Consider the following 13074-nt stretch of genomic DNA (forward strand, 5'->3'; position numbering starts at 1 on the left):
ATATAATTTTATCTTTTTAGGTTCTAAAGACATCGTTCGCGTATTTAAATTTCATTCGGAATACCATTATCTACTAATTTCACAATTATTCTATTAATTTCATATGTCTAATCATAGAAAAGTAAATAAATAAATGTATTATGAAAGTATTCTTTGCTAGTTAAATATATATTGTATAGTGTACATTATTTTTTTATTTTGATACTGATACATAACATTTTGGTAAGTATGTACAGTGATTTTGATAATAGCTTATGCAGGTAGAAGATCGCAGAAAATGACAACTTATTACAATGTGTTTGTTTGTGAAGTCATGACGAAATATTTACGTATATATATTATATGTATTATATTTATTCATCATTTTTTATGTCTACGTACAATCAACAATCATAGCTTCTTACATGTGGAGAAACATTACCCAACACCATAATCGTTCCTGCTAAGTAGAAACGCCACTTTGTAATAAAACATGCCAATCCTCTTAATTCGATATCCGGATACAGTGGTTCAGGTTAACGAAGACGAAGGTCGAGAACTTGGGTTTCCAAATGTAAGTTCTTAACAAATTCGATACTAGACAGATGTATACAATTTATGCACTGCCTTATGTTTGATGCTTTATGAATGAAGAAACGAACTAAAGAACTCTTTCCGTTGGTCACGCGATGGTTTTTATATCGGTCTGCATTCTGCGTTTTGGGACAGTAGCTAGCAACAGAAGTAAGATTTTGCTGGTGTTGCGAAATACTATTTAACGCAAGGCTTTGATACTATGTTACAAAATGTGTCGGTGCTGGTACTACGGTATGAAATGTTTTCGAGTCAGTGATCATTCCGGACCGTACGTAAGAGTAGAGATAATTTTGTAAAATATCTGACAAACAATATTATTGTGTTAAAATGACATAAGCTCAGGTATGAAATCAAGATTAATTTAAAGTAGTTTTACGAAAAAATACAATTAAAATAAATCTATAAATACACTATTTTTTAAATTATTGCTTTCTTCAGTATTACGTAACCTGTAATACCTATATAATTTTTAATGAAAGATATGTACATGCTTACTTTTATTGTTAGTTTCGTGGCATTCGGGATTTCAGTGTTCCACAAATGTCTCATAATCAAATATGTTCCGTAACTTCGAAAGGCTCAGGCCTCTGGTCTAGACAGAAAGTTAGATTCTATACCCGTTACCAGTTAGTTATTCACTATAATTACAGACGTTCGCTACATTGATGAGTAATAATCGATTTTGAATTGCTGCGTGAAATGCACGCACGCGATATCCCGGGCGCAAACTCATCGCTCTTACAATCGATGCTCCTGAACTGTCGTAAACAGTCGTTTTCCACCTGTCCGCGAATATGCATCTCTCCGTTCGACGTCAGACAGATCCACCGCAAAACACGAAGTACGAAGAAGATATTGTTTACGTGACGAAACACAACAAATGGGTTTTGAATTCCATCGGGATGTGGCCCGTTGTGGCAGAAGGCATAGACAAATTTTTACCAAAAATCGTAATCGGATTCAGTAATTTGGTATCGCTTTTTACGGTTGTGCAGTGTATACTACACATTATATTAGAGGAAAAAGATGCTTTATTACGACTGAGGCTCTTGGGATTGGCTTGCTTTGCTTCAATCAACCTGTTGAAGTATTGGGCTGTTATAGTGCGCAAACCGAACATCGAATACTGTATCAAACAGGTGCAGACAGATTGGAAACAGGTCAGTCGAGCAAAGAATAAAAGAACGAAGCATCAATGGAAAAATGATGGACACTGCTACTTATCAGTATTAGAATACTCACTTGTTACACCATTTATTAGAAATCCTAGCACATTTTATTTAATTTAATATTTTACTTTATAAGGTACATATGAGTGAGTAAAATAAGGTTTACAGAATATGGAATTATGAAATACAAAAATATGTGATAACTGTAGAATAAAAATAATGAGAAGCACACAGCAATCACTTTGTATTAAAAAAAAGACAAATAGCTACAGAAAGAAGCAATACGCAAATTTTTTATCTAGAAAATTTTTTCGGAAACTTCCAAACTTTTATAGTTACAATTGGCTACAAAGAGTACTTGCACGTACCTTTATTTATGTGAGGCATATTAAACTACAAATTATACGCATATATTATGAAGTGTTCTTTATCATGTTCTGTATATGTCATTTTCGTAGAATCAAATTTCTGTAAGTATATGAGAATACGTAATATTATGACGCGGAACTTAATATACTTAGTTCTAATTAACTAATATGTAAATGTTATAATATATATAATGGTATGCAAATACTTTTGGAGACACTGCGCCGATAAACGTATAGTATTTTACTGTCTAGAAGTACATAATATGTATGTATTTAAATGTAACTCTTCCCACAACTTTCCCAAATTAGAATCTTGTCGCTTGCACCACTCCTCCAAACAACTCACTTATAGTGTTGTTTGTAAAAATGTAAAAATCATTTGACAGGTAGAGTTTCAAAAAAATCGCATGCTGATGCTAAAATACGGAAAGATCGGCAGAGATCTGACCATATATAGTGCCGTGTTCATGTATAGTGCTGGCATGTGCTACGTTACGATCATGCAGTATGCAATGGGAATGAGCCTAAAGGCAAATAATCGTACGATCAGAGTGTTAGTGTACCCTACGTATAGTGGATTTTTCGATGCTCAGAAAAGCCCCATTTACGAAATCGTGTACGTTCTCCAATGTATGTGCACATTTGTGTTCAACTCTGTGACAGTTGGGTGTTGTGGATTAGCCGCATTTTTTGTAACACATGCCTGTGGACAGATTGATGTCGTCATATCTCAATTAAATGATCTGGTTGAAGGAAAATTCGCCAAGAAAAATTCTGATCCGAACACTCGACTGATGGAAATCGTAAAACATCACATAAGAATTTTAAAGTACGAAGGTAAAGTAAAACGTTGCTTGATACTGACCAAACACATATCGCAAACTATTGTAGATTTTCTGCGGTGATTGAGACGGTTCTGCAAGAGGTGTGTTTTTTCGAATTCGTTGGTTCCACGTTTGTAATATGCTTGCTCGAATACTACTGTATAACGGTACGTTCTTGTTACTGCTGGTTTGTATTTCTAGAAGTTTATGGTATTTTTATGTCTTTAGTAGGATTGGCAACAGAATAATAAAATTGGTTTGACAACATACTCGATGCTACTGGTATCCTTGACGTTCAACATGTTCTTGTTATGCTACATTGGTAATCTTCTAATAGAAAAGGTATTTTGTAATACTCAACTCTCTTCAATATAGCAAAGTAATCAATGTACAAAAATGTATTAATCAATTTCACTTGTTATTCGTCATTTATACTACAGAGTACTAGCGTCGGAATATCCTGCTACATGATAGACTGGTATCGCTTACCAGTCAAGACAGTTCAAGATCTCATCTTAATCATTGCCATGTCGAATAGTCCGGCGAAAATTAGCGCCGGTAGGATATTTCTCTTATCCTTACCCACTTTCGGAAATGTAGGTTTTTAAAAATATTTTGTTTATGATTTGCATGTTCAAAATTTATACAAATCGAATTTCATTTAGCGGTAACTTTATCTTTGCAGGTTCTAAAAACATCATTCGCGTACTTAAATTTCGTCCGGAATACCATTATGTACTAATTTCACAATTATTCTGTTATTTTCTTGTATTCCGTTGTAGAATATTGAATAAAGAAATATACTGTAAAAACATATACAGTACTAAAATATACATTATTAGACAGTTAAAAATCTGCATTAGATCAAGTAGTAAATATTGTAATTTATATTACGTCAAGACCATTAAAAACATGCTTTTTAAAAAGCTTTCTATATCTATGGAAATTGAATACGAATATTTGCTTTGCACACTGAAGTAAAATGGTTATCTAGAATTAAAGTGCTATGCCAAATTGTAAAACTTAAGACTGAATTGTTGACTTCTTTTCGAAATGAAGGTGCAGATGATTTTGTAAAATCTCATACAAATGATATTCAGTGTATTAAAATAACAATTTAACAGATATCTTTAATTAGTTAATTAGCGCCAGTATAAATATCCAAGCGAAGAATCAAAATATTTCGACATCCATTTACAAATACCATTTTAGAAACAAGTAACTCTTTGGATAAATCACATATTATAAAAAATATAAGAGATATGATTCTTCCGCTTTGCAACTAAAAATGTTGAGGGAACTATTACCACTAAAACTTTTAACGCTATTGAAAAAGAAGAATACAAGTTATCTCCCTTCTTTAGATATGAAGAATTATGACCTGTTATAAAATCCATTTAGCGCAGTTAATTACAAGTTTTTGTTACACAGAAGAAGAAAAATTGATTAGCTTGTCAACAGATCGCATTTTTAAAACGATGAGAAATGTTGGATTTTTGCCCACAAGAAATACCAAACTATCTTCACAAGGACATTAAACATCCTGTTACAGTTTTTACCATCATATTTGTGTGAGCCAATAGCTAATATAAAGATTGAAAACATTATTAACATAAACGAAGAAATGAGAAAAGAAATATCATATATTAGGTCTAACATTACTGAAATCCACGAAAACCGATAAGCTCAGGTATGGAATCAAGATTAATTTAAAGTAGTTTTACGAAAAAATACAATTAAAATAACTCTATTTTCATAAATACACTATTTTTTGAATTATTGCTTCTTTCAGTATTACGTAACCTGTAATACCTATATAATTTTTAATGAAAGATATGTGCATGCTTACTTTTATTGTTAGTTTCGTGGCATTGGAGATTTCAGTGTTCCACAATTGTCTCTTATAATCAAATATGTTGTGTAACTTCGGAAGGTTAAAACCCTCTCCCTAGCCTAGGCAGAAAGTTAGATTCTATACCCGTTACCAGTTAGCTATTCATTACAATTACAGACTTTCGCTACATTGATGAGTAATAATCGATATTGAATTGCTGCAGGAAATGCATGCACGCGATATCCCGGGCGCAAACTCATCGCCCTTACAATCGATGCACCTGAACTATCGTAAACAGTCGTTTGCGATCTGTTCACGAATATGTATCCCTCCATTCGAAGTCAGACCGATCAATCGCGAAATCCAAACTACAAGGAAGACATTATTTACGTGACGAAACACAATAAATGGATTCTGAATTGCATCGGAATATGGCCCACTGTGTTAAAAGGCATGAGTAAATTTTTGCCAAAACTCGTAATCGCATTCAGTAATCTTATGCCGTCTTTCATCATAATACAGTGTGTGCTATACATTGTATTGGAAGAAAAGAATCCTTTATTGAGACTGAGGTTCTGTTCCTTGGCTTGGTATTCTTTAATCAACCTGATGAAGTATTGGGCTCTGTTAGCGCGCAAACCGGATATCGAATACTGTATCAAATGGATGCAGACAGATTGGAAACAGGTCAGTCGAGCAAGTGTATGTGAATTACTCAGTGGAAAAGTGATAGACATTGCCGGTTCTAAGTATCAGGATACTCACTTGTTTGTACATTTGTTAGAAAACTTTATCACATTTTACGATATTTAATATGTTACATCATAGGGGATATATGGTATGAACGAAATAAGAAGTTTATAGAATATGGAATTATTCAAAAATTATGAAATAATTGGAAAATAGAAATAATGATAAGCACACAATTTGTATCAAATATCATATTTTTTTTATATATATAAGGCAAATAACCTAATATGTACTTACGGCTGGCAGTGTAAGTGTATTTTACATAAAAACACAGAAAGAAAAAATACGTAATCTACATATTTGTCTAGAAGACTTTTTATGAGTTTCAGTGAAAATTTTAATATATAATATGATTATATATAATATTTCAATTTCGTAATATCATATTTTTGTAGTCGTATGAAAATATACGAAAACGAAATTTAATATACAACGGCGTGGCGTGAAAAATGTTTTTCGTACCCACTGCATGTGTAGTAAAGTATTTTACTGTCTAGAAGCACGCAGTTTTCTGTATTAAGATGTAATTTTATTCACAGTTGTCGTAAATTAAAATTGTATCACTAGCACCACTTTTCTCTGGACCAGTCACTTATAAATGTGATTCAGTACGACTGTTTTTTTATATAAAAGATGTAAAAATCATTTGACAGGTAGAGTTTCAAAGAAATCGTATGCTTATGCTAAAATATGGAAAAATTGGTCGAGATCTGACCATATACAGTGCCGTGTTCATGTACAGCGCAGGCATGTGCTACACTACCATCATGCAGTATGGAATGAGAATGAGCCTGAAGGAAAATAATCGTACCCTCAGAATATTAGTGTATCCTACATATAGTGGACTTTTCGACATCCAAAAAAGTCCCGTATACGAAATCGTGTACGTTTTCCAATGCATATACGCGTTTACGTGCCTCTCTGTGACAGTTGGGTGTTGTGGGCTGGCTGCGCTGTTCGCAACACACGCCTGTGGACAGATTGATGTCGTTATATCTCAATTAGATGATCTGGTCGATGGAACATTCTCCAAGAAAAGTTCTAACCCGGACACTCGGCTGATGGAAATCGTAAAACATCACATAAGAATTTTAAAGTACGAAGGTAAAGTAAAACGTTGCTTAATACTGACCAAAAACATATCGCGTACTATTGTAGATTTTCTGCAATGATTGAGACGGTTCTGCAGGAAGTGTGCTTTTTCGATTTTATTGGTACCACGTTGCTAATATGCTCGCTCCAATACCTTTGTATAACGGTACGTTCTTGCTGCTTCTAATTTGTGTTCCTAGGAGTTTATGGTATTTTTATGTTATTAGTAGGATTTACAACACAATAATAAAATTGGTCTGGCAACATATTTGATGCTACTAATAGGCTTCACAGTTAATATCATGTTGCTGTGCTATATTGGCAATCTTCTAATGGAAAAGGTATTTTGTAATATCTCAATCTTCTCAATATAACAAAGTACTGGTCACTATGAAAATTTATTAATCAATTTCGTTTATAATTTATTATTTACTATGGAGATATTGCTATAGATATATATTATTTGCTATAGAGTACTAGCGTCGGAATATCCTGTTATATGATTGAGTGGTACCGCTTACCAGGCAAGACAATGCAAGGTCTCATTTTGATCAGCGCCATGTCGAATAGCCCGGCGAAAATTAGCGCCGGCAGAATATTTCTTTTATCTCTGCCTGCTTTCGGAAATGTAGGTTTTTACAAATAGCTTCCACAAATTAATTTGAAGATTTTAATTAAATTTTCATTTGATTAAAGATTGAATGTAACTTCACCTTTGCAGATTTTGAAGACATCATTCGCGTACTTAAATTTTGTCCGGAATACCATTGTGTTATAATCTAATAATTATTCGGTTATTTCCATGTATCCAATTGTAGAATAGTAAATAATGCAATATGTTGTAACAACATTCCTTGCTACTTAAATATATATTACATAACATACATTATTTTTTTACTTTCATTACGATACATAGCATTTTGATAAATATGTACGGTGAATATTATTAAATATCATTAAAAATGTTAAAATATAAAAATTGATTAGTTTGTGAAATCATAAAATTGTGATATCATGCAGATATATTAAGGTAAAGATGATATATTTTATTAATCGTTTTTAATTACTCGACGCCATGTACACATTATATTATATCAAATCACAGGCACAATAATTTACTATGTTCACATAGAACAAACAGTCACGATCTATTTTCATGTAAAAGAAGCCAGCATTTAAAAATATCGTTTAATATTAACTAGCACTAATTGTGAAATTAAATAAACAGTAACGTACTAGAATGTAAATAAATTACAAAATATATATTAAGCTTTCAAACTACTTTTTTTAACAAAGAAAAAGGAAAGGAATTGCAATGTATTTTATTAATAAATTACTCACCTATATATATTGTCATTTCACATAAACACACATACTATACACAAAACGATATTGTGTTTTCTTAACATCAGCAGCTTTTAATCGTCGTGCATTTATGGTCCAACCTGTTCCACTCGTGTTTAGACAGAAAGTTAGATTCTATAGCATCGTAAGTTAGCTATTCACTATAATTACAGACATTCGCTACATTGATAAGTAATAATCGATTTAAAGTTGTGCAAGAAATGCACGCACGCAATATCATGAGCGTAAGCTCAACGACCTTGCAATCAATGCACCTGGACTGTCGCGGACAGTTTTTTTCGACATGTTCACGAGTACTCGTCTCTCCACTCGTAATCGGACCGATCAGTCGCGAAATCCAAACTATGAAGAGGACATCATTTACGTAACGAAACACAATAAATGGGTTTTGAATTCCATTGGAATTTGGCCGGCTATGGTGGGGGGTATCGGCAAATTTTTACCAAGAATCGCAATCGGACTAAGTAATTTAATATTGTTTTTCACCTTGGTGCAGTGTGTGCTACACATTGTATTGGAGCAAAAAGATCCTTTGCTAAGACTGAAGATTCTGGGCTTAACATGCTTTTCTTTTATCTCCCTGATGAAGTATTGGGCTCTGACAATACGCAAACCGAAAATCGAATATTGTATCGAACAGTTATATGCTGATTGGAAACAGGTCAGTTGCAACAAGTATATCTGTGTAACCCAGTGGAAAAGTGACAAATGGATTGCGAATTTTTATATATTCGTGAGAAATTGAAGCAAACTTCTGCCTAGATCTTAGCCTTCTAATCCTAGTTTTCCGAAGAATATGAATTTGCATAAATGTTGGTAGTCTAATAATATAGATATATGTAACTGCATCATTTTTTCAATTGACAGATAGAATACCAAAGAGATCGCAAGTTAATGCTAAAGTATGGGAAGATTGGACGAAGACTGACCGTATACAGTGCTGTGTTTATGTACAGCGGTGGCATAATCTATCACACGGTCATGCAATATGCGATCGGATCGTACGTCGATGAATTTAATCGTACGATCAAATTACTGGTGTATCCTACGTACAGTGGTCTTTACGACGTTCAAAAGAGTCCCGTTTATGAACTCGTGTACGTTCTCCAATGCATATGCGGGTATGTGTTTGACACTGTGACAGTTGGAGCTTGCGGACTGGCTGCACTTTTCGCAACACACACCTGTGGACAGATTGATGTCATTATGTCTCGACTGAATGATTTGATTGATGGAAAATTTTCCAAGGAAAATTCTAATACGAGCGTTCGATTGATGGAAATCGTTGAACATCATATAAGAACTTTAAAGTACAAATAAGGTTGAGGTGAAGTAAAATGATATTTATTATTAATTAAATACATACAGTGCTATTGTAGATTCTCTGCGATGGTTGAGACGGTTCTTCAAGAAGTGTGCTTTTTAGAATTCATTGGAACAACGTTCGTAATGTGCTTGCTCGAATACTATTGTATAACGGTACATTTTTCTTGCTCCTAATTTATATTTTCGTATTTCATTTTATCGGTATTGTTATATTTATTTTTATTTATAATATTTTTATTCCTCTAATTTATAATATTTATATATTTTTAACAGGACTGGCAACAGAACAATAAAATTGGTCTGACAACATATTCGTTATTGTTAATATCCTTGACGTTCAACATGTTTTTACTATGCTACATTGGTGATCTGCTGATTGAAAAGGTATTTTCCGTTATATTTTTATTCGTAATCTATAATATCTTATTACGAAATTTTGCCTATTATTTGCATTATTTATATTACAGAGTACTAACGTCGGAATATCCTGTTGCATGATAGATTGGTATCGCTTACCAGCCAAGTCAATGCAAGACCTCGTTTTGATCATCGCAATGTCAAATAATCCGGCAAAAATTAGCGCCGGCAGAATAGTTAATTTATCCTTGTCTACATTCGCAAGTGTAATTTTTTACAAATATTCTAACTATTCAAAATTGATTTCAGCTATTTATCTGTTGACAATTAAATGTAACTCTATCTTTACAGGTTCTAAAGACGTCATTCGCGTACTTAAATTTCCTCCGAACTGCCCTTGTGTAGTAATTTAATAATTGTTCAATTTCCCAATATTTTGGCGTAGAATGATAAATAAAAAATTATATCGTAAATATATTCAGTCCTGTTTAAATACTTGATATTCTCAAATATTATTACACGTTATCCATTGAATATATTATTTTTATAGTTTGATAATGATATATGGCATTTTGATAACCGTATATGTATAATTGTTCTCGCAGTAGCTTAACCAAATGGCAAAAAATCACGAGTAACATCGACATATTGATATTTATTTACTGAAATCATACTAAAATATCAGAGTAAAGACACAATGCATTTTATCATTGCTATTTAATTTCAGCCACGTAAATTGTTATGTCTATTACATTTAGAAATATTTTCTGCGTACTAAGTGACGAAAGAAACCACATACAAATTCCAAAGTGTTTTATTTATGAGTTACTTACCCACGTATTTAAATATTACTATTTGCCACAGACGTATACGCTATACTCTTTCTTAACACTACAAGTACTTAATCGTTGTGCACTTTTTATTCTCCAACTCTCTCCACTCACGTCTAGACAGAAAGTTATACTATAGCTTCGCTATAATTTCAAACGTCCCCTTCTCTGATGGTAATCGATTTCAAAGTAATGAAAGAGATGCACGCACACAATATCACGAGCGCAAGCTCAACTTTCAATCAATGCTACCGAACTATCGTAAACAGTTGTTTTCGAGCTATCCGCGAATATGCATCTCTCTATGCAACATAAGTGTGATTACACACCGCGAAACCTGTACTATAAGAAAGATATCGCTTATGTAACCAAACACAGCAAGTGGATCCTGCAATCCATTGGCATTTGGCCAGCAGCAGTAGGAGATGTGAAAAAATTTCTGCCAAAAATCGCAATTGCACTCAGTAATTTTGTGTTACTCTTCGCCATTATTCCATGCATTCTGCATATCATATTCGAAGAAAAAGATACTATAATGAGATTAAAATTATCCGGTTTACTGAGTTTCTGTTGTACTTCGTTGATGAAATACTGGGCGCTCACCCTTCGCAAACCGAGGATCAAAGGCTGCATCGAACAGGTGTGCATTGACTGGGAACAGGTCAGTGAATTAACACGTTCATCGATTCTCATTGATTTTCACTAATTTTTCGTGCACGAGAATTGTATCATTTTAAATTAAAATGAACAATGAAATATATAATTAATTTCTATACCGTTGCGTATCACAAAATATAATACGTATTGCGTGATATACGTATTTTCTTTATCGTGTATACATACAATCATCATATGGTTATCATCGATGATCGACAACGCGTGAACGCGTCAGAGAAAACTCTTGACTTTGAAATTTTCCATATCTTCGGAACGATGAATAAATTCTAATATTTCTACTACATAAGTTTCATATTTTATATTTCATTGAAGTTAAACCATTTAGTGTTTCGTTAAGGGGACGTCCCTACTGGCAGGTGGAACTACATAAGGATCGCGAAATAATGTTGAAATACGGGCGAATGGGTCGAAATCTGACAATAATCTGCGCCGTATTCATGTACACCGGCGGAACAATCTATCACTCGATTTTACAGTACGCGATCGGCACGTTTGTCGATGAAAATAATCGTACAATCAAACCTCTGGTATATCCTACATATAGCGCGTTGTACGACGTTCAGAGTAGCCCCATTTACGATCTAGTGTACGTTATTCACTGCATGTGCGGATACGTGATGTATTCCATAACTGCCGGTGCTTGTGGATTAGCCGCTCTTTTCGCAACACACACCTGTGGACAAATCGACATCATTATATCTCGATTGAATGATCTTGTCCGTGGCGAATATATGAAAGAAACGCTTAATTTAAATGCGCGATTGATAGAAATTGTTGAACGTCATTTGAGAATTTTAAGGTACAAACAAGTGATAAATGTATTAATATTAATATACATAATATAATTGATATAAAGAAGTCTTTATACATGTCAGTGAGTATAAAAATAGTACCTGATATTGTATTATAACCGATTATAGATTTTCGGCAGCAGTAGAAATGGTGCTACAAGAAGTATGTTTCCTAGAATTCATTGGATCCACCTTTATGATATGTCTACTCGAATATTATTGTATAACGGTGCGTTTCTTTTTATTTTCGTTATAATATCCTATTATATTCATGATTGCTTGTTCATAACAGGATTGGGAACAGAGTAATACCATCAGTCTTACGACATATACAATGTTACTAATATCTCTGACATTTAACATATTTATATTGTGCTATATTGGTGAACTCCTAATAGAAAAGGTATATTTTCACAATTTACTAAAAAATACAATATACTTTAAAAAATCAAACCGTTCAAAGTACTTCCATAACTTTTCCACTTATAATATTATTAATAAATTTTTATCAAATTTAATTTATAGCTGATAATTTATATAAACATATAGATTAATGATTCCTCGAGATAAACTATTATTTTTTACAAAAATTTATTAGTAACTTGCTCAGAATATGTACTTATTTTTTAATCTATTGTTCTATTTCTGATTTTGATCATAGAGCAGTAATGTTGGATTGTCTTGTTTCATGATCGACTGGTTTCATTTACCGACTAAGACAATACACGGTCTTATTTTAATCATTGCTATGTCGAATAATCCGGTTAAAATTACCGCAGGCAGGATAGCTGATTTATCTTTATCAACTTTTGGAAGTGTAAGTGATTAATAATATTTAACTAATATTTAAATATTTGCATAATCGTGGATTTAAAAAATCATCTATCGGTCATAAAAACTACTCTGTCTTTGTAGGTTCTCAAATCATCACTGGCGTATTTAAGTTTCCTCCGGACTATTGTTATGCAATAATTTATTAATTTTTATGTACTTTTATAGTATTTCCAATAGAGAAAATAAAACAATAAGACATAGCAATATTTTTTATTATCTTAATGCAATTTATGACATAGTGTTACCCAGATGGTACTATGTGGTCGTTCATTATCAGCAA

General features: G+C 32.9%; 3 protein-coding genes across 3 annotated transcripts; all 3 read left to right on the forward strand.

Annotated features, from left to right (window-relative positions):
• Positions 1-1185: 1185 nt before the first annotated feature.
• Positions 1186-7391, forward strand: LOC117157663 (uncharacterized). Its single transcript, XM_033335871.2, has 13 exons — positions 1186-1736; positions 2500-2942; positions 3005-3104; positions 3169-3279; positions 3378-3533; positions 3623-3672; positions 3932-4038; positions 5070-5458; positions 6175-6617; positions 6680-6779; positions 6844-6954; positions 7086-7241; positions 7335-7391. The coding sequence occupies exons 1-13, from the start codon at positions 1371-1373 to the stop codon at positions 7389-7391; spliced, it is 2589 nt and encodes an 862-aa protein (XP_033191762.2). The 5' UTR covers positions 1186-1370.
• An 870-nt stretch (positions 7392-8261) lies between these two features.
• LOC117157589 (odorant receptor 4-like) lies at positions 8262-10074 on the forward strand. Its single transcript, XM_076619368.1, has 5 exons — positions 8262-8639; positions 8846-9288; positions 9358-9457; positions 9578-9688; positions 9772-10074. The coding sequence occupies exons 1-5, from the start codon at positions 8262-8264 to the stop codon at positions 10072-10074; spliced, it is 1335 nt and encodes a 444-aa protein (XP_076475483.1).
• A 709-nt stretch (positions 10075-10783) lies between these two features.
• LOC117157648 (odorant receptor 4-like) lies at positions 10784-12932 on the forward strand. Its single transcript, XM_033335846.2, has 6 exons — positions 10784-11152; positions 11526-11968; positions 12090-12189; positions 12253-12363; positions 12622-12777; positions 12876-12932. The coding sequence occupies exons 1-6, from the start codon at positions 10784-10786 to the stop codon at positions 12930-12932; spliced, it is 1236 nt and encodes a 411-aa protein (XP_033191737.2).
• The last annotated feature ends 142 nt before the right edge of the window (positions 12933-13074 follow it).

Source organism: Bombus vancouverensis, chromosome 6, assembly GCF_051014615.1.
Source record: "Bombus vancouverensis nearcticus chromosome 6, iyBomVanc1_principal, whole genome shotgun sequence".
Classification (NCBI taxonomy): domain Eukaryota; kingdom Metazoa; phylum Arthropoda; class Insecta; order Hymenoptera; family Apidae; genus Bombus; species Bombus vancouverensis.